This window comes from Prionailurus viverrinus, chromosome C1, assembly GCF_022837055.1.
Source record: "Prionailurus viverrinus isolate Anna chromosome C1, UM_Priviv_1.0, whole genome shotgun sequence".
Lineage (NCBI taxonomy): Eukaryota > Metazoa > Chordata > Mammalia > Carnivora > Felidae > Prionailurus > Prionailurus viverrinus.
This window is the reverse complement of record NC_062568.1, coordinates 156,247,810-156,270,544: the sequence shown is the minus strand read 5'-3', so window position 1 is coordinate 156,270,544 and position 22,735 is coordinate 156,247,810. Positions and strand designations below refer to the sequence as shown.

General features: G+C 35.7%; 1 protein-coding gene and 1 pseudogene across 8 annotated transcripts in view; one reads left to right on the top strand and one right to left on the bottom strand.

The window, feature by feature from the left end:
- The window catches only part of SRSF11 (serine and arginine rich splicing factor 11), a 44,627-nt gene that overhangs the window by 11,789 nt on the left and 10,103 nt on the right, over positions 1-22,735 (top strand). For 4 of the 8 annotated variants that reach the window (XM_047871009.1, XM_047871007.1, XM_047871006.1 and 1 more), the window contains 7 exons: positions 4,856-5,080; positions 11,514-11,647; positions 15,404-15,513; positions 17,460-17,552; positions 18,290-18,339; positions 19,748-19,875; positions 21,698-21,779. In XM_047871009.1, the coding sequence (XP_047726965.1) occupies positions 4,881-5,080; positions 11,514-11,647; positions 15,404-15,513; positions 17,460-17,552; positions 18,290-18,339; positions 19,748-19,875; positions 21,698-21,779 (797 nt within the window). In that variant the 5' untranslated portion in view covers positions 4,856-4,880. Of the gene's footprint in view, positions 1-4,519; positions 4,654-4,855; positions 5,081-11,513; positions 15,109-15,403; positions 15,514-17,459; positions 17,553-18,289; positions 18,340-19,747; positions 19,876-21,697; positions 21,780-22,735 lie in introns of those variants that run through there. The other 4 variants (XM_047871008.1, XM_047871005.1, XM_047871010.1 and 1 more) reach the window with 3 other exon arrangements.
- LOC125174200 (uncharacterized) lies at positions 8,457-8,556 on the bottom strand (annotated as a pseudogene).

The window sequence follows — 22,735 nt, the reverse complement described above, 5'->3', positions numbered from 1 at the left end:
GTTGGATTATATGTAGTTCTATTTTTAATATTTGAGAGACCTCTATACTGTTTTCCTTACTAGCTGTACCAATTTACGGTACCACCAACAGTGCTCAAAGGTTCCCTTTTCTCCACACCCTCCCAGCATTTGTTGTCTCTTCTCTTTTTGATGCTAGCTAGCCATTCTGATAGGTGTGAGGTGATATTATAGTTTTGATTTACAATTCCCTAATCAATTATTAGTGACACTGAGCATCACTTCATATAACTGTTAGACAAATGTCTATTTAGGTCCTTTGCCATTTTTAAATTGGATTTGTTTATTTATTTATTTATTTATTTATTTATTTATTTATTTATTTATTTATTTTTGCTCTTGAGTTGTAGGAGTTCCTTGTATATTTTGGATACTAACCCCTTATCAGATCTATGGGTTTGCAAAAATATTTTTCCCATTCTGTACTTTCATTCATTTTGTTGATGGTTTCCTTTGCTATGCAGAAGCTTCTTAGCTCGATGTAGTCCCACTCATTTGTTCTTGATTTTGTTGTTTGTGCTTTTGGTGTCCAAAAAATTATTGCCAAGTCCCATGTCAAGGAGCTTTTTCCCTGTTGTTGTTGGGTGTGTGTGTTGGGGGGGGGGGGTTGTTTTGTTTTGTTTTGTTTTGTTTTTGCTTTTTTTTTTGCCTAGAAGTTGTATAGTTTCAGGTTTTTAATCCATTTGAGTTAATTTTTGTGAGTGGTGTAAGATAGAGATCTAGTTTCATTCTTTTAAACACGAGATCTTTGTAGAAGCTTTAAATTGGAAAGTACTAAAGCTTGTTCATTATGACTAAGAAGCTTGGTATTATTTCTGAAGATTTGTGTAAAGTATTACTTTCTAATATTCTTTTACAGAATATCAACATATTCCTGCCAATATCTTAGCAGTGTGATAATGGCTGTTCCCCACCTGTAAGTAATAGGACTTCATTATGGGGAACCTATAAGTTATTTTCTATATTCCAAAAGCCTCTCAGAAATCATGCACTATAGGGGCGCCTGGGTGGCGCAGTCAGTTAAACGTCCATCTTCAGCCAGGTCACGATCTCGCGGTCTGTGAGTCCGAGCCCCGCGTCGGGCTCTGGGCTGATGGCTCAGAGCCTGGAGCCTGTTTCCGATTCTGTGTCTCCCTCTCTCTCTGCCCCTCCCCCGTTCATCCCGTTCATGCTGTGTCTCTCTCTGTCCCAAAAATAAATAAATGTTGAAAAAAAAAAAAAGAAATCATGCACTATAACATGCATATATAGGCCAAAAACAATTATATGACTATATAAGCCATAATATGACTGGTATATAGGCCAAAATGACAGATTACTTTTTGCTTTGGATTAGAAATAGCATTAAATCTTGGTTACACTGGTAATATTTCTCATTCAGATATAGCTGGAAGCCTTCCCAATCTACTCCCAAAGATCAGCTGTGACCCTTCCCTTTACATATTTCTTTCACTTCACTTTCCACATGATACTGACAGGATCTCCTTATAAGTCTCTCTGAAATATAAACAATGATCTTCCAACTTTTCTTGAAAGCTTCAAACTTATTCTTGCCCTTGGGATCTTTTTAATTTGCTATTTCTCATGTTTGGATTGCTCTTCCCCCAGAAATTCAAAAGGCTTGCTTCCTTCTTTTATTAAAGTCTCAGCTCTATAACACTTTCTCCCCTATCTTTTATCCTGGTTTATTTTCATCATGGCATATTATTCACATACATCTTTGTGTTTATTCATTGAAAGTTTGTCAGACTAAAGTTATATGAGATCAGGGACATTGACTATCTTTTCTCTACTGTATTCCTAGTGTCTAGGAAAATCCTGGAACATAACAGGTGCATAATACTTGAAGGAATTTGTAAGTTTTTAACAACATTTATCATATGGAGGTTAAAGTAAATTAAGATGACCATTATACCCATCTTCAGATTCTATATTATAGTTATGTTTAATCAGGACCCTAAACAAATCTGAAGTGATTTAAAACTACTATAGATTCAGGGCACCTGGGTGGCTCAGTCAGTTAAGTGTCTGACTTCAGCTCAGGTCAGGATCTTGCTGTTTGTGAGTTCAAGCCCCATGTCGAATTCTATGCTGTCAGCTCGGAGCCTGCTTCAGATTCTGTGTCTCTCTCAAAAATAAACATAAAAAATAGATATAAAAATAGATATACTTGTTATTTACTTTGATATGTTTATTTGCTTTTAGTTATTTCTATGGGCATCATATAACAATAACTCAAGGTAGTTAATTATTTAATCTACTTGTTAGACCTACAAAGATTTTCATGATTATGATTCAGGTCCTGATTGAAGTAGATTCTTAGAAGTGAAGTGAAATTTCTTCAAATCACACTTTATAAATGACAGGGTGGTATTCTGACCACTCTTCTGGCTCTAGATCTAGTGTTTTTTCTACCTATCAGATGGCTTGAAAATACTCAAAAATCCTCTTTATTATAATAAGATTCTTTTTTGCCACATTGTTTCTCCATTTGGAAACACCATCTATTGGCATATTCAGTGAGTCATTATACATAAACTGGCTTCTGATGGTTTAAAAGATTTTATCTTACCACAAAACTCTCTTTGGTTTGAATGTATAATTTTAATTATGAAATATGTCAGATATATGTAGAGTAACATAAAAGATTTCTGTGTATCCACCAGTAAAGAATAAAAAGATGCTAACATTAAAGAAAAAAAAAAAAGGCAGGTATGAACCCTGCCTTTGTGTTGTCCTTTTATCATAGAACAATGTAGCAGGATTGGCACATGATAGGTACTTCTAGTAAGTGTTGAACTTTTCATATGACAAAACAAAGCAAAAACAATTTGGTAATGAGTTTGATGTCCTTTATTCCAGGGAAGACAATCCATAGATTGGGGGATTACGGTGCCTCACAAACTGTTAAACACCCTTCCCAAAAGATTTTGGACAAGAGCATGTTCTAGAGAAGATTAGGAGAAGCAGCACAGAAATAGGACATGATTGGCCAGGAGGTTGAGGGATTTTCTTATAAAGCTAGCAGGCCCTGTTTTCTAGATAAGATAAGTTAACTAAAAGCTGAGTTAGAGGACTGTGATTGGTGTAAGTTAGGTTTCTTGAGGTAGGTGTTTCCCGTAGGTGCAGGCTGACTTAGGTTTAGATTTATGACTTGGGCCAGGCCACTAGGGCAGCCTCAGTTTTGTCCTGATACAAATTAACTTTAACAAATTGAGTGTGTAATTGGCAGTTACATGTGTTAGCTTCAAAGTGAGAAAATAAATTATCAGACATTTTTTATATTCACAAGTACACACCAATGAGTGACATGCCATTAGTTGTAATTTGTAATTTTACTGAGGCTTACATGCAACCAACCTACCCCTTGTTTTTATAAGAACTAGAAGGGACTTAGTGCATAAACCTAGCTAATTGCCTCTACATCCAAATCTCGATAACTTTGTGTTCTAATCTCTCACAAATCACACTCTTGACTTCTTTATTGCATAGATGTATTAACGAACAAAAATATCCTGTAAGACCTCAGGTTTTACCTGAGGTAAACCTGAGGCTACCTCAGGTTAGCCTCCAAAAATATTTAGGGACAAGTAAAATATTTAACAATCGTCTTAGAGTAAATGGCTCTGTCATTAAGGCATATTTATTCATGTGTTTAATACATTTATTGGACATTCACTATGTGACAGACGTTTCCCTGAGTCTTAAACTGACTCAGAAAACTCAACGGCTTTGGGAGGAGATACATGTCAACATAACAAATACAGTATATGTATCCTCTGTTGTCGAGCAGAGAAGAGGAAGCCCTAAGTCAGCTTGCAGAAGTTGTGTGAGGGAAGGAAGGCCCCACAGAGGATGGCAGATAAAATGAGGGAAGGCATTAATAATTTGTATAAAGGCACAGTGAAATGAAAGATTTTGTCAGGTTTGGGGAACTGCACGTGTTTGGATAAAATGGGTGAGTAGTTAAGATGAGGTTGAAAAATGAGACAATTTTTCATCGTCAAAGCTTCAAAATTATTTTAAGCAAGATAATATGTATGTAAGTCAAGTTTTTCTGTAGAAATTTCAGATCGTATACTTGAATATATTTAGGTACTATAAAGTGTGCTTTTAAAAAGTCAACTTGTGAAATAAAATGTGTGTGTTAAGCGCTAAAGTAAAACACTGAAATCTCTTTTCAAGGTTTTAGTGGCAACGCAAATTGGTTAAAAAGTTAATGTTTCCAAAATGTATGTAAAGGTTTATAACTGTATAGTGATGGGGAGGAAAATTTGGTAACTAGCGAGGAAATTTCCGTAGTAACTGGACAGATCTGTAGCTCTTCTGTGTGAAGAAATAAATACCGTGGTCATTTCTAATAAGAATAGTTGCCAAGGTGTGCAGTTTTTTGCAGAGGAGTGAATGGTTATTTTTTAAAGTTAATGCCTTCCGCTTCTTAAAAAGGAAAAAAAAAAAAAGGTGGGGGTAGCGAAGAGGGACGACGACCTCCATTAGACCGCGGTGCCTCGCATTTTTCTGGCTGCGGACGAGGCTTGCTGGGCCTGCGCGAGGCGGGGTCGACGGTGACGCGCCCTTGCGCCGCAAGGCATTGTGGGGAGCTCGGGCCCGCGAGTGAGGTGGTTGGAAAGCGAGGTGGGGGCGGCCGTTTGTTTTCTCGTGGTCTCGAACTCGCGCGCTCTCGCCCCCCCCCCACCCCCGACAAGCGGCGGGGTGGAGGAACGGCGGCGGTGGCAGCGGCGGCTGTAACAGCGGACACACGTCTGTCTCCTCTCCGGCGAACCGGTTCCTCTTCCCCCTCCCTCTCACTGTTTGTTGTGTGTTTGATGTGTTAAAGCAGGAGCGAGAACGCGAGCAGCGCCATGAGCAACACTACCGTCGTCCCCAGTACTGCGGGCCCGGGCCCCAGCGGCGGGCCCGGTGGCGGCGGCGGTGGCGGCGGAGGCGGCGGCACCGAGGTAATCCAGGTGACTAATGTCTCCCCGAGCGCTAGCTCTGAGCAGATGCGGACCCTCTTCGGTTTCCTAGGCAAGATCGACGAACTGCGCCTCTTCCCGCCAGAGTGAGTATCGTCCACCATCACCGTTTTTACTAACTCCTCCCCGTTCGGGGCCTAACTACACCATTTCCTAGGCCCTTGTCGACGCTCCCTTGGACCAGGTTGCTTTAGTTGAGGCAGGCTGTTGATGTACTTGTGAAAGAAACTGCGTATTAGGCTTAACGCAAAGAAGCGAAGACAGTGTTTTGGGGATTAAAGAGGCACAGCCTTTTAAAATCTCAGGATTTGGGGTTTTTTCTTAAATTGTGCCAACGTGGTCGTTCTTTGAGCATTGAGAGAGAGGAAGGCAAACTAAATTTTATGAATTTTGTATATAGTTTGTGTTTTTTTTAAGTCAGATGTTTGAGTTCTTTGAAAAGTAACAAAATTATTCATTCCTATGTTAATTTGATAATGAAGTTTGTTGTCAGTTCACTTAACTGTTATGCATTGCCGTTAACTGATTCTGGCGCAGTGAATATATTTGAGTTAATATTCTTTGACAATTCAGTGAGCCTTAATACTTAATTTTTTTAATGACAAAAATGGGTTATGGCCGAAACGTAAGGTTTTCTTTTGTTTAAAAAACGTACACCTTTATGTTTCACAATTGTTCTTGAGAGGAATTTAATAGAATGTTACATTTTTGAATTTGGATTGATGGCTTTTTGTTTTTATTCTGTTGTCCCATTGCGAAAATATTAAATGAGTGGGTTAATTGCAAAGAAAAAATAAAGCTATGAAGTAAGCTACGTGATAAATACTAGAACCAACATTTGAAATAAAATGATGTGCTCTTTGTGAAGAGTGAAAATTCAAATATTACTGTCTAATGAACGCAGGGTACCCGCTGTACATTGAGAGTTTTATGATGTCACTTAAGTACTAAACAGGAAATTGGAGTCCTCAAGGAATCCACTGTTGTGGCTGTAATAAATCATTAAGTACATTTTTACTCTAAAATAACAGGTTGATTATACTGCAGTATTAAGTATTTCGCATATTTCATCACTTTCTTCTTAAAATATTTTCAAATGATTTCTTAGTGTTTTCAGATTGGTGTGTTTAATTTTCGGGAAATATTCATGCAGAGAGATGGCTTGATTTTCACGAAGTGTAGAATTCGGGGAACGTTTTGTTATTTTGAATGGAAACTTGACTGCCTTTGGTAATGGAGGGCAAATAGCTTTCATAATGTGAGCATACAAAAATATTTTATTCCATTTTCCCACGACATACCATTTATCAAGTTAGTGAAATTAATAAACAGTAAAAAGGCAGAAAATGAGAATGACAGATACGATTTTTGTAATCATGTTATTTCTTGAAGTATTTGACATACTGGATTGATTATGAAATAATTCTTTCCAGTCTGACAAGTTATTAAGAATATCGTTACAGTTGCTAACTTTACAATGTTTTGTTAGTTTTGAAAATGCTGTTCTTATGATGCGTTTATAAACAGATGACAGAGGTATTGGCTGTTTACTGGTTCCTCTTTTACCTAATGAATGATCAACATCTTAGAATCATGATGGACCAGAGTCTGACTTTTTTGCTTTATTATCAAAGGAGTAGTTCCATCAGAAACAGAATAACTGATGTGCATCAGATAACATGATCTGGAGTGCTGTGCATTAAGAACTCTTTTCCCTGTTTTGGGGAAGAGAGCAGATAAATATTGACACATTTTTGCTCTTTGATCCCTTCATATATATTTCTACATACAATTTTCTCATCTGAAACTGTAAGGTTACAATATAGTAGATGCTAATATTACCCTAGTTGCCTTCGTGATTTGAATAGTATGGATGTAGATTCCTACTTATGTTGATTTAATGTTGTTAATGTAAGTCTCAGTTGCTAATCTGACCTGCATAATTTGGAAATACTTTATGGACAGTTTCTGTAAGCTTACTACAGTTTTCGGCGGTAGCTTGCCAGGGATAATGTGGTATGGAATCTGACATAGAACTCTAGAAAGGTTCATCATTCCAAAATATTCAAAAACTCTACTTTTTTACTTAGAGAATAATATTGAATGGTTGAGAATATATAAAGTCTATTGTAAACACATTTGCCACTTTTTTAAGGAGGTATATGTATTTTCTATTTTCCTCAAAAGGCATTTATATTCACCTTGAACTCTTTTCACCTAGAGGTATACCTATGACATGCTTATTTCCTTTTGTTACTCAAATGTCACCTAATCAGAGAAACTTTCCCTGATCACCCTGGATAGAAATAAAACACTGCTGCTTCCTGCTTTCTCTGTTCAACTTAACTGCTTTGTTTTTCTCTAAAGCCCTAATTACCAACTGACAGGTTAGGTTTAGCTTCCTCCCTCTTTTAGAATATGTGGCCTCTTGTGTCACCAGCATCACCTGGGGAGCATGACAGCCCTAACCCACCACTGCTGACATGCTGATTTATAAATGCCTATTGGCAGGGGCTAGGGAGATTCTAGGACCTGGGATTATGCCAGACATTTCAGTGACAGTCTCCTCAAGAAGGTTTCTCCCTTTGTTTCATTATTGAGTCCGCCTCTTGGTTCTTTTAAGAAAATCACCGGCCTATAATTTTACCCAGTGATAATAATGTTTCATAAAAAAATAATATTCTAACCCTTTCTTTGGTATGACAGCCATACAGCTATTTGAGAAGCTTCTGTTGGTGTTCCCTCACTCTCTTTTAAAGGAAAATAGTTAATTTGATTCTGTTTGTTCCTAAATTGCATATTGGAAACTCAACATTGTCTGAATGTCTAGTATATGCTAGATGCTTTCCTATTTTATCTGAGCCTGTTTTACGAAGAGTGAACTGAAATTCACTTAGTTTGTTTTGCACTCCCAAACTACTCTACCAGTGTCAGAACTAGCATTTCAACCCCAGTGTTGTGATTGTCCTTCACTGCTTTGCTTGATAAGGATTTCCATTATTTAGCCAAGCAACTTATGAGTGGAATCATTCTTTTACAGTTAGTAGGTATTCTTTAAATGTGTGGTTTTAGTGTATTTCAGAATGGAGAATATAACCAGAGAGTTCATTGGGTTAATGATCCCAGGGAAGCATGTGTCAAAGTTACACATTAAGTTGAAGGTTGACATCAGTAACTTAAATAACCAAAAATAGATTATTTTTCTATAGTTACCAAAAGACTTTATTTTCAAGTGAAGGCATAGCCAAGTAGACCCAGCTCCATAACTATAGCAGACTCTGATGTAGTATATATTTGATATTTCAAGTCGCTGAAAGTTAATTCATGGAACTCAATTGCTTATTCCAACTGGAAAACAAAAATAAAATTAGTTTTCTTTCACAGCAAAAAAAAATTGTAATACATTAAATTTCTGAGGAAAAGTTTACAAACCTTGTAACAAAAAATATATTAGAAAAAATTAAAAGTATGGTACATGTCATGAATTTGAGTGTTATTGCACAGGGGCTATGCTAATCTTCTATCATTCCAATTTTACTATATGTGCTGTGGAAGTGAGCACCAAAAATAAGTATATCAGGGGTAATAAGTATAAGCAACAGAATAGTTTGGTAACGTTATCTTTAAAAACTTTTTTTTTTTTTAATTGAATGCAACATTTTACTGTATTTCTTTATAACTGAATAAGGACACAAGGAGAGGGCATATTAGGGCAAGAGAGTCATATTTTCAGGTGAATGTTAACATTGTCACTGACCTGTTGTTTTGGGAGCCTAAGAGATGCCTTTGTTTATGATTGTATGCTCAAAATTTTCCACCCAGAAATGGTTTGGTTAACAGTACTAAAGTGGGAGTTGAAAAAGTGTTATCGGTGGCCTAAACTAGTTATCATACTTTAGTTGGCATGTATATTAACAGTGGATCTTATGAATCAAAGCTCTCCTACAAAAGGGATTCTCAGATTCATTAGGCTTGATGAAAAACAGAAATCTGAATTTTCTTTGTGCATCCCAAAAGATTTGGAAACAACCCTTAGAGGACACTTTAAAAAACAGTGGAAAAATACTATCACTCTGTACCTAAAGGCAAAAGCATCATACAGGGCTCAATTTTTCCTATCTTGCTTCTCAGTTCTTTTCAACAGCCCTGCTTCATCTATATTAATTCTTACACGATTATATTTTTGGAAGTGGTACTTGCACAAAATTCTAAGGTATGAAAATTAATTTCAGGGGCGCCTAGGTGGCTCAGTCAGTTAAAGCGTTGGCTCACGTCATCTTGTGAGTTCGAGCTCTGCGTCGGGCTCTGCTGGCAGCTCAGACCCGGGAGCCCACTTCAGATTCTGTGTCTGGCTCTCTGCCCCTCCCCTGCTCGTGCAACACTCATGCTCTCTCTCTTTTTGTCTCAAACATAAAAAGAATTTAAAAAAATTAATTTCAGGCATCAGTCTGAAACTAACATGCTATCTTATTAGTATGTGTCTTTTATTAATAAATTCTAAGTGAACATAGAAAAGTGTACCCATGGGGCCAAATAGCAATGGTTTTAAAAAAGATCTTTTGAAGTGGGGGGAGATGAATTATTTGCCCTTGTGTGTTGTCTTACTGTGACTTACGACTCTCTTTTCCATAGTATTTAATTATTCATGTTTTTAGCTTCCCACCACTTACAGGTTTGATATAGCTAAATAATAGCTGCAAGCAATAGCTGTAATACTGCAATGACATGAATGGATAGAAAAAATACTAAGCATTTTAATTGCTGAATTAATGGAAATACACTGTGAACACGTAGGCAGTATTTCCTAATTTTCTTATAAAAAGAACTGTTCACTGGGTTGATGTCTTTTAACAGCTTATTACATAGTCATTTTCTCCTTTAGTCAGATGACAGTGTCAGAGAAATAGTAGAGATCACTTTTCCAGCAATTTAAGTGTCTACTTCCCAAGCCATCGTGGTAGGTGTTAAGAATGAAATGATAGCATAATTTAAAGAACTTTTTAATTTTGTGCTAAAAAGGTGGATATGTAAGAAATACAAAGTGATACACTTTCTAAAAGTGATGCTATTTCTAAAATTGTTGAAAGGACATTCTTTCCACTACTATGGGTGCAGCATTGTTAAATTATAGACCAGTAGTGCTTCACATTAAAAAGATAAAACACCGTGTCCACGTTAAAAACACTGTATCCTTTCAAAAACATTTGGCATTAAGCTTCTGTAATAAGATAGCTTAAATTCCCTTTGGATGTACCTTATCAGCTGTGCTTTGAACCTAAATTTGGGTATGTGCTTAGCATATGGGCAGTGCCTTTCAGGAAACATTAAAAGTTCTAATGGGTTTGAGTTCTTGAGCTATTATATCTTCATGTTAGTGCTTAAATTATGAGGAAAATCCTTGCCACAACAAATGCTTATCTGAAATACCTAGTGTAGCCAAACCTGATGTAATTACATTTTTATGTACACACGAAAATCTAATTTACTAGAAAAGTTAGCAGCAAGCCCCATTCTAGTAGCATTCCAATATATTTTAGGATTTACCTTTTCATTATTGAGTCTTAAAATGCAATTGGCTGTTATAAAGCAGTCGTGCTTTACTCTGGGTGCATGTTAAAATCGTCACGGAGAATTGAAGAAGGAGGAGGCATTCAGTACTTCAAAGATCTTGATTTAATTTGTGTAGAGTGGGGAACCTGGGTTGTTTTGTTTTGTTGTGTTTTACCCCACTGGTGATTACTACTGCTTTAGGGCATTGGTTCTCAAATAACTTTTGGTGTGGGGTTAAGAGAAAAATCCTCCTCTAATCTTTGTTACCCTGCCATAAGTTGCACTTCACTTGTTACACCTATAAAAACAATTAACTGAGGGAATTTTTGAATATTTGTGTAATACTTGGGGTTGGAGTACTGTAGAAGTGTACACATTTTTTGTGTGTTTTTCTGAAGGTGGTCTGAGTAAGGCAGCCTTAATTATTTATAATGGCTAGGAGTTTTAACATGCTGTAGGTGAAAGAAGACAGCATTTAGTAGTCAGGTCAAGAAACTGCTTGATTGTCTAAAAGATGTACCTTCTTGCAATATTCGCTTATCCCTGAAGTGGAAATTTTTTGTGTTTTTTACTCTGAAAAGTTACCAGTAATGAAAATTTTTCTAAACCAAAAGTAATTATTTTTACCTGTAATTAAAAAGCGGGTGGTATGGTATTAATGGAAAAGAATGTTGACAGTTTTGTGGTCTGCTCAGACTCTTGAGATTATAGTTACAAACTGTTTTTTAACTTGACACACTGTAAATTTAAATAGTGATTGTTTTTCTCTACATGCAATTTGCTAGGAGCTCAGTGGGCGGTACCTTATTTGAAACGTCATTTTCTTTTGAAGTGATTAAATAAAGTAATACATACGGTGGTATGTATTTTTATCTGCCTGTTTTACTTTTGGAATGTTTGTGAGTCATACATTTGTGTTTTAGCTTATATCCTTTTTCTCTTTTTTTATGTTATTTGCTTATTTTTTAGTGATTCACCTTTGCCAGTCTCTTCCCGTGTCTGCTTTGTTAAGTTCCATGATCCGGATTCAGCAGTTGTGGCACAGCATCTGACAAACACTGTATTCGTTGACAGAGCTTTGATAGTCGTACCATATGCAGAAGGTTTGTGCTTTGTTTAACTACCTATGAGGGCATCCTATGATGACCATCTACCTCAGTATAGTCGTAGAGTGAGCGTTAGTAGCATGTTAGAAATTTAAGCTTTTAACATTTTGAAACCCTTGTTATACTGCAGTCTATATTTTTACTTGCAGATTTTTTTAATTCTAAAAATTAGAAATCAGGCCTGTTTTTATAAGATATTTAACTTTTTGCATTCTTTTAAAACATTTTAAGTTCATTAAAACCATATCCCTATTGTAATTCCTTAAGATATATCTACTTAGTTAATGTTGAGTTTTATGAAAAAGTCCTGAAGGTGAATGGTTCACTCCATGCACATTTATGTAGAAACCTTCAAGTAAATGCATGATGTTATTTCTGTTTTGAATATGACTAGGTTAGTATTATTTATGTAGTACTTCTTCTCACAGATAACTTAAAAAAAAAATCCCACATTGAATTCCAGTATACCAAGGGTTGCAATGATTTTGGTTTTTATGAAAGTTCAAGATTTCCTATAGCTTAGGTGCCAGCTGGGCACTGGGTGAATTGTTTTTATGCCAGATTTTCTTGTTCATTCTTGCTATATTTTCTAGATATCTCTAAATAATAAATTCTTCTCTCTGTTATTTGTGTGTGTGATTTTTGTAGTGGAGAAGGCAAATGCAAAACTCTTCCAGATGACTGAAAAACAGTGGGTCCTCTGCAGCTACAGGGGATTCTAGACATTAACTAAAGGCCAGCAAGCACTCAAGTCCCCCAAGTGTTTTCCTGGTGTAACCATTTGTTAACTACATTTTCTCTCTTTTTACATTTTAGGCTGTTAACGTAATTTGACAGAAAAATAATGAGCAGGGTTTTTGGATCTAAAAAAGCCACTGTGACAAGACAGCACTATTTTAATTCCATTTTGTAAAATTTTCTGAGACCTTTTATAATTAGTTTGTTCCCAATGTACTGCTACTTTATTTGCTTTTTGTTACTATAAATTTTGATCAAAGAAATCACTGAACTATGATAAAATTACTGGATTTTAGGCTAATAATTTAACATATATACTGACCAGAATTTAAATGCTTTCCCCTTAATGAACTGGTCAGTGGAAGCAGAATCTTGATATTGTTAACTTTAGATGCTATCTTAGATCTTGAATACCAGTGTGAACATTTACACCATACCTTGTAAAAGTTGTGAACTGTCTAGTCCTTAAAATTTAGAAGAATTGCCTTTGTGGTTTTCTGAAGAAATTAAATTGCATTCTTAGATGGATTAAGGCATGTTATATAATAATAGTACATCTATCTCCATGATATTAAAGTGTGTGAACCCTATTTTAAGGTTTTAAATTATATATGTGCTGATAAACGTTTGAGTTTAGTGTGTTTTGATTAAGCAATTTCTCTTATATCGGTGTGCCTGTTGTAGGGTAAGACTTAACACCAAGAGAAAATTTCCAGAATTCAGATTTAGGATAAGTAAAATGCAGTTTTTGAAACAAGGTTCAAATCATGTGAGTAATGTGCAAAACTATAGTTAGGCTTTAAATTTAAAGAATTCTTATTGTCTAAGTATCATAGTTCCCAAGTCCTGAACATAATACAGTATATCATATAACTGGCTTTCTTAAATATTGTTAGGCCATAGTAAACTTTCTAGTATCTGTTATGAAAATGAAATGTTTAGGAGTGTATATAGAATTACAGAAGTATTTAGTTCCAGTATCTGTTTTTGGTGTATTTAATTCTTGGTATGATATGCTGTATTAATGTTGCCACCGTTAAATAACTGATGTACTCAATCCCTTTGTCACCATTCACCCTAGTTTTAGCTCTTACACTTTGGTGTTGGCTCTTGGTCAGTGTTTTAAAACAATAGACACAAAGTCTACGGTAAGGAATAGTCTTAATTGGTAAAAACTGAGATAGCTGGATATGGAAGGAACTCTTAATAGTAATGGATTTGGGGGTTATTTAGGTTCCTTGGTTAATGTTTGTTTCTTTTGTCTGTTTCTTTTTCTTTCATTTCTACACATTCATGCAGTATTTCATGGTTCTATCAAAGCAGCAGTAAAAAAAATACTCTTGACGCATGAAAATTAACTGGTGAGGGGCCTCATTGCTATTTTTAAATTGTAGTTTTATTTTTAAATAGTCTTTTTTAAATCAGAGGATCAGATGCATGACTTTTTTTTTAATGGATGCAGATCTTCTATCAGGTGTCTCACAATATATTCAAGAGGATGTTAGTTTGCCAGAAATATGTTGCAAATGCACTAATTTGAGTAAGATGTTGATACTTAATATTATCCTCTTGAGACATAATTTTGCATGCAAAATTATCCCATAATCTTTGTAGGTTTGTTAATATTGATGCATTAATGCCCTATATCTAAATGATCTTCTCCCCCCACCCCTCCATAACTCTTGGTATCTAAATTGATGACAGCTCTGACACAAGCAAGATAACAGTGCTGTGTAGTATACATTTGTTTATATTATCGGCACTTCTCAGTATAGGTGGAAGGAACCATTACCTTTATTTAACAGTGGTTTTTCTTTTTTGTTGTTGTGTTTTACAGTTCTTTTCCCTGGTTCAGCCTGAACTATATACCAGGCCCTGCTGAAAATACCACCCAACAGTTTTCTTCTGCAGCTTATCCAGTTTCTCTTAAGTGCCCTGTACATATTGTATGTTTTATGATGAGATGCAGTTTCTTAATATGTATTACAGAAATACTACTGGTATTTGCAAATATGTAGTTTAATTGTATTATTGAACTCTCATTTTGGGGGCTTGGGCACATTAACAGATTAATCCATCTGTATAGGGCTTTTGCTGTTGGATAGAATTTAAATTGTCTACATAAATATTTGTCTTAGGACCCTTAGATTTTATCTGAATACACAGATTAGGCTTTAAAAACAGACATACATGTTGTTTTTGGCTTTAGGAGTTTGGCTAAGTTAGCTTTTGAACTGACACTCATGTAGCAGCATTTTTGGTATGGTTAGCATGGCACATGTTGGAACATAAAGCATTTTACTATACAGGTAAGGAATGTGCCATGTTGTTTTACCTATTCTCTCTCTTTCTTACTCACTTTCACACACATCCTGTGTGTATTCAGAGACCTTCAGAAACATTCATATTCATTTTCATGAGTCAGCAAAAGCCCTACGCTTGATTCCAACAGAATATTTCCTTTACATACTTTTCTTCTCTTAATTTTTACAAAATTTGTATGGTAGGTGTAAAAGAAAATCATAGTAACTGTACCATATTATTAACCCCTAAATCAAACTTTTTTTGTCTTGTGTATCTTGATTTTTCTGTGTGCTTTATAGTGAAGCAGCCGACACGAGTCGTTGTTCATAAAACAGCTTTTGAAAGTTGAGAGCACACCCCTGGAGAACCGACTGTGCTTGCTTACGTTTGGTTCATGACTTAAAAATCGAGTACAGGTGATGAAATCTTGGCAGTGTTAACAAAAAAGTAGTGTGTATTGTGCTATTTTTTTTTTACTCTAGAAACTTAACCATTTGTAGAGAAAAAGGAAACAAATTTTCACACATTGAAGTTTCATTCTGACATAAAATTAATGATAAATAATCATAGAAGTCAAGCTTTATATTTTAGCGAACATAAGTACTTTTCAACAAACTCAGGTGGTGTATCAGGGAGACATTTTCTGGGTGTTTTTGTGTGTTTTCTGTCTTGCAAAAGAGTGTGTTCTAATGCAAGGATGTTTCTCTGCAGGAGTTATTCCTGATGAGACTAAGGCTTTGTCTCTGTTGGCACCAGCTAATGCAGTGGCAGGTCTTCTGCCTGGTGGTGGACTCCTGCCTACCCCTAACCCACTTACCCAGGTACTAGTTTCATTGAATTCTTAAAGGATAGAAAGGAACACAGAATTGTGGATAAACCTAATCGTATTTGAGCTTTTTAAGTGCTGTTACGATCAGTGCACAGTATTGTAAAGCCTATAATGTAATCGTAGATACTAGGGAGAACATCTTGAAAATTTACATTTTAAGAACATTCTGAAAATCACAAATCTGTTATATTTGGTTTTGCCACTCTCAGAATAACTCATAAGGAACAATTGGGGGTGGGGGGGGGAACCTCATGAGGCATAAGACTTCTGTTGAACATGCTATTAAAAATAGTATGTTCATTTGGACCCAGAAGGAAAGGTGAAATTCAGACTATTTTTTTCTTTCTCAGTGCCCTTTTGATCTTTTACTCTTATGGGGTTTGAATTAAGTACATGGCTTGAAATAAAGATGAATTCTTGATGGAGATTTTTAACATGGGGAAGATGAAATAAAGTTGGAGAAAATTTTTGGTAGGTAATGTTTCTCATCGTGATTGGATACTGTAAGAAGTATCTCATTTTAGGACTGAAAGCACTTCAAATTGCATGTGTTCTTATTCAGAGATTATAACTGGTCAGTGAGTGGTTTCACAGGTAATAGTGAACAGCGAGCTTCAACTAGAATTTTATAAATAATAGCATTTTTTCTGTTATTTTACCTGTCTAAAGAGTTCAGTTAACTATTAAGTGACTGGTATGGTACCAGAAAAGGATGACATTAGGAATTCCCATCTTTTTGAGTATGACGTCGTCACTTAGCTCCTAATTTTTTACTTACAAAATGAGGATCTGGGTAACTTGTAGGTAGATATCATCAATATATAAAATTAGGTAATTACTAAGGCAGATATTTTTATAGTAATAGTAGTTATATTTTAACTGTTCTCTATAAACAGTTAAAGTACAGACAGTTTGGTACCTTTTATTTATTAAATATTACTAGAAGCTAGGAGAGCTTTTTGCACAGTTCTTACAAAGAAAGTCATACTGCCTGTAGAGCTACAGGACTTTGCGTGGTTTGCATCTATCATTGATTAGAATCATGTCAGGCAAGAGAGAAAAGCACATAGTAATTTGAATAGGAGAAGTTTAAAGAGTTACTAGTAACAGGAGATTACTTAGTGCAACCCCAATGAATACAGTAACCACAGGTTTAAGAAGCAACTGTTACTTACTTCTAGAGCTGAGGAAGAAAGAACCCAAACACATTAGATGAGGGTATTCTTCTCTCAAGGCTAAGTTTCACACCTCCTTCAGAAAGGATGCATAACACAGAAATTCTCTGGGGTGCCCACAGAACTTACAAGAAGGTGCCCAAGAAGATGGCACCAAAACTCACTAAAAAGATGAAAACCAACCACGGGGCATCCCCCTGCAGTAACAATCAGAAAGGGGACATAGGAACTAGGAAGAGAAACCCCTTCCACAGTGTCTTTCTAGGTCCCCCTACAGGTAAAGCTTAACATCCATCATGCCAGATGTCAAGAGAGAAATATTTATAAGGGTGCTACTTCCATTATCACAAAACAGGGCAAGGACAGTGGATTTGGAGCTGAGAAGCAGTAAATATTTAGAATTGTTAGCACAAGAATATATTACATTTTTTAAAATACTCTTCTAACTTCTGGCCATAGGAATAAATGTGCCGTAATAAGTGAAAATTGAGGCTACTGTATATTGCGGGGGTAGGCAAACTACAGCCTTTGGGCAAGACCCCCATTTTTGTTAATTTTTATTGGAACACAACCATGCCCATTTGTTTAGTGTTATCTTTGTTTTGAAGCTACAGTGGCATAGCTGAGTAGTTGCAACAGAGCCCACATAGCTACAGACTTAAATTAGTTACTACATTGTCCTTTAAAAGAGGGGGGAAAAGTTGACCCTTCGCATAAGATACAAAAATTAAATTTTAAATAAATAAAATTTGAAATTTTACAGATTGGCGCTGTTCCACTGGCTGCTTTGGGAGCTCCTACTCTTGATCCTGCCCTTGCTGCACTTGGGCTTCCTGGAGCAAACTTGAACTCGCAGGTACAACTTAAAAGCCTTCAATTTTGAGCTCATTTTTATAATTAAAGAATTTGTTCCACTAACTGTTACGTTTGCGTTTCCAGAACAGGAAAAAACTGATTGCTGTAGTGTAGTATTACTGTCTTTTATATAAACTTGTGAATGAAAGGTTTAAAAGGTTACTGCACTAATAGCCGCTTAACCATTAGACAATTTCTCGTTTTATATAGTTCAGAGTAGTTTCACAAGAAGCCAGTACATCATTATGTTACAGAGTCAGAGTAAATAGTCATGAAAGGATGGGAACATAGATTCATAATTCATGTTCTTGTTATTTAGTCCTTTGGAAAGTTTGTTTTCTCTCACTTTAATTTGGCTAAACTTTTTTCTAAAGTCCTTACATTGTGGAAATCTTGCATTACACTGCCTAAGCACTTGGAGTTCTGTTTTACATTTTTCTTTGAAATGTTACCTCCTCAGAAAGTCTTAAAATAAGCAGGAAGTAATGTTTTATAAAACCTAGACTGTTCAGCATTATGATATTCATATTTAACTTGGTAAAGCAGCTCAACTTAATGTGACATGTTTCACTGACATTATATTTCTGTTGGTTACCATTGATTGTGCCTAAAATAATGTTACTTTTTGGAGGTTGGCCAGAGCATCCTAAGACATTCAACATGCTGGGGAAAAAAAAAAAAAAAAAAAAGCAATGACTTATTTTATGTATTCTCACTGTTGTGTTTTTGTTTTTGCAGTCTCTTGCTGCAGATCAGTTGCTGAAGCTTATGAGTACTGTTGATCCCAAGTAAGGATTTTTGTCTGTATTTCCAGTGGTGATAATGTATATAGTATGTGAATGTCTGGAGAAGTTACTTTTTGATAGTTAGAAAGTTATCTCAAGTTGTACAATACATAATTCTGTTTTCTAGAAACAAGGAGAAAAATTCAGAAGTAAGCCCATCTGTAAAGGGTTTTGTGTTCATATAATTTGAGTCTTTCTGAACAATTGTAAATACTTTCTGCCAGGATGACCAGAAAAGAGCTACATGTTACCTTTAGTTAATTATTTTGAAAGATGTATACTGAGTACCTGCTATAAGTCTGTAACTTCATAGCATTTATACTGTAGTCAGAAAGGGAGACATTTAAATATAGTAAGAGTATGTGCATCCAACAAGAGGAAGTACACAGGTGCTGTGGGGACTTATTACAAGGAGAACTTCATATTAAGATCAGAGAGGCTGAGCCTGGGGCATGAATAGTAGATAGGGAGACAGCAGTGAAGGAAACAGTATCCCAGAGCAGAAGAGTAGTGAATGTCACATAATGCCAACATCTTTTCTTAGGTGCTTTGCAAGTTCTCTTTGTGCTATAAGTGTACATTCTCTAGTTGATATGTGGCAAAGTCCTGAGGTATTTTAATAGATAATTTCTCATGTTAAATTGAACTTAATGCTTTTCCTACTTAGTGCATTTTCACTATCAGCAAGTGGGAGAGCATGGAGTGAGGGAGAACAGAATCATTTGACTAGGGTAGTTGCCTTTTTTCTTAAAACTTATTAGATAAAATCTTAGCATGTACCTACCACCCAGCTTATAACCAGTACTGTTGAAATTTCTTGTGTACCCATTCTTGTTTACATTTCCCTCTCTCCACAAATAATTACTACTGTCCTACATTTGTTTCTAATTCTTTTTTTCTCACGTGTGTGTAAACCCTTGAGGTCCATCTTTCCGGTCAGCAATTCCATGAGTAACTTTGGTGTGCCATTGGCCTCTGCCTCATTTTCTGTCTATCCTCAACCTTACAAGTAATGCTCTTCCCCAGCAAAATTTTGCTGCTGTAGAAAGTTTTTAAATCATGAAAAATCGAAATCTTAATCTACAATCAAAAATCTACAGCATCTGCGTATTCCCATGTACTAGCATTTCTCAACATGTGCTTATGGAAAGTTAATGGGTGTTCAGCAAAATTAAGCAGGTATTTTTTTCTTATTCCAGAGGTCTCTGAATCTTTAAAATGCAGATGCCATTGTCAGTATTGAAAAGGATACTATATTGTACGTGGTTTTACCAAAATTATTATGAAATTCTCTCCTCTTTTTCAAGTAGTATTTTCCTAGAATGATGATATATAAAACATTGTACATTTATTTGAAATACTGTTATGCATTTTAAAATCCTTCAGATCTCATTTCTTGGTTCTGTTTCAGGTTGAATCATGTAGCTGCTGGTCTTGTTTCACCAAGTCTGAAATCAGATACCTCTAGTAAAGAAATAGAGGAAGCCATGAAGAGAGTACGAGAAGCACAGTCCCTAATATCTGCTGCTATAGAACCAGGTAAAGTATTGTAGGCATTTGTGTTGAAAATATATGATTGTGAAAATGATTCTTGCATAAGCTTGGAAATTTATTGAGTAATACTATAGTCATTTTTTTTTTTTTTTAATTTTTCAAATTCTGATGAAAGATCATGTAGTGGAGTGATCCTAGGCAAGGGGAAGGGGACGTGTCACCTTGACATATTTGAGAATACCTGGGGATACCTAATTGTCATGCTGGTGGGTAGAGGGTCAGATTGTTACTAAACATCCTACAATCCTACATCCTGCCGGACAGGCACCATACCCCATCCCTCAAAGAATGATGCATTCTGAAATAATAGTGCCTAGATTTATGTTTGCCTGTGTTGGGATAGCCCAGTTGATTTTAGTCTTTAATTTGACCAAAAGAACCTACTAAAGATGCTTCTATTGTGACATTTGTTTAAAGAAAAGCAAATACCTAAAAATAGTACCTTATTCTTTGCAGATTGTCTTTTTGAGATGAAATGAATGGTTATCGTATTGTCTATCTATATAGACTGGATGTTTGGTCCCCCCTTTAAGTAACGATTTTTTTCCCCCCCGTTAAGTAGCGATTTATTCATTTTTCACTCTTCTTAATGGAAGGTTTTACATGTGTACGGGATTAGGAAAATAGTTATAAGTATAATGTTGGGTAAATTAATACCAAGTGCTTTATGTCAGTTATTTAATCAACAGACTGTTAATTAATCCAAGGCCACAAGGCAAGCTGTAGACATAACTGGATCTATGACTACAAAGCTAGAATACCATGCTGTAACTTTCTGTGTTATTGAAAATTAGTAACTAGAATTACTAAAAATAGTTTACTTATGAATCCCCCCCAAGAATTTTGTTATTAATATTGACATTTGCAGTAAATTGAATTCTATTAATGAAATGGTCTAAGTGTGAAAGAAGTCTTCAATCTCACTTTCATACAAACCATGTATGAAGAATGCAATAGCTTTATTTCTCTTAAGTCCCAAGTTAAAGGAATTGCTTATGTGCACTATTTAAAATCGAGGAAATGGGAGTCAAATCATTCTAGATCTGTCTCCTACACTTACACAGTTGAAAATTGGTGGCAAAGAGGAGGGATCAAACAGATTAAGACAGCTTGCTTACTAAAACCCAGTTCTATCTTGGAGTGTAGTGAGAACAGTGGACGATTCATGACTTTTTGGAATCAAAGGCCAAATATTGAACCTGTTTATCAACCACTAACATAACTGTATAGGAATTTGTTTAGCAGAGGAGCTTAGGCCTAAGTGGTAAAGAAAGAAGGAATATCTTAATGGACTAAGAACTAAAAATGTTTCTATTTCTATTATAAATCTATTAAAAATATGTATCTTGTAGTTAAGTGCTGGTTGGGAGGTGTTGTTAATATATAACACGTGAAAATAATTTCAGTCTGGGTGAATTATGGCTATATTTGGGAAAGTAAACCTAGGAATGGAAAAAGGGACTCCTCGTTTAGAGGATGAGAAAGGATCCTCATATAGAGGATTCTCTATAAAGAATAAGAAGGTTTAATCCTTTTCATCAATTGCCTTTTCATCAATTGCTTATGGACATTACATTCACAGCCTTCTCCAAGTCTGGTGAAAATGAAATAGTGAAAGGAACTTTTGGCTAGCCGAAAATCAGAAGCCTAATTTGTATCTACCAAAAGCCTGGATAAAATGATCACATAACATTTAAGGATGATATATGAAATCTGAAAATTAATAAATTCTTAGAATAACTCACGAACGGGAATAATATTCCTATTTGATGATTTCTAAATACAGATTCCTTTTTTTAAAATGTAGATAAGAAAGAAGAAAAACGAAGGCACTCAAGATCAAGATCGCGTTCTAGAAGGAGGAGGACTCCCTCATCTTCTAGGCACAGGTTAGATTGTTTATGGTAGTTCACTGTACCACAGACAAAGATAATTTCTATACCTCACATCCTTCTTCATTTACTACCTTTTAACTTACTTAGCTCTTGGTTAAAGTGTGTTTTAGTAACTTCGCTTTAGTACAGTGTGTGAGTTCACATATGTGTACATGAAGAAAAGGTATGGGCTAAATAGATGATCGGTACTTTAAAACTCCAAAAAATCCAGCGATGGGAGGAAGGTACTGGGATTGGAGCACTGAATAGAGTTAGAACTATGGAAAAAAACACTAGACTTGAAACTTTTGGCTTGAATTCTAGTTCTGATTTTTCACTAGACTCTTAACACTCATAAGTTGGAAGGTCATCACTCAACCTACAGATTGATTACCCATCTAATGCATGAATATTTGCAAATGATTTTCTATTCTTTTGGTAATACCACCATACATCTCGTCTGAAAACCCTTTTAAGAATCTGTCATGTTCACTGTAGTGGGTTCAAGTGTTCCAAAATTTAATTTTCTCTTGAAAGTTCAGATGTTGTCATCAGCGACAAGTTTGTTTTTCGTGAAATGATAGCCTTTGTTCATTTTTTTCAGGAGAATGTCTGCCAGTACCTAGTCTGAAACAAACATAGTTTGTCAGACATATTCTTCCAGGTAAAGGTGATAGTTCAGGGGAAAAGCAGTTAGTTACGCTCACAACTCAGTCATGACAGTTTCTTTGATAACAGCCATTGGCCTTTTAATAAGTACGAGAAGTGATTTTTGCGTTCATTGGACAGAACATTGCTTCAGGGACTAGATTTAATATTTAGTACTCAATACTATGTCACTAGTATTCAAGGAGCCACATTTTCTGTGTACCTCCATGTTTTTGCTCATAATGTTCCTTTCTGCCTAATGATCTTTACTACATCTTCACCTGCACCTGAGGAACTCGTTTTTGTTTGTTCAGGATCAGCTA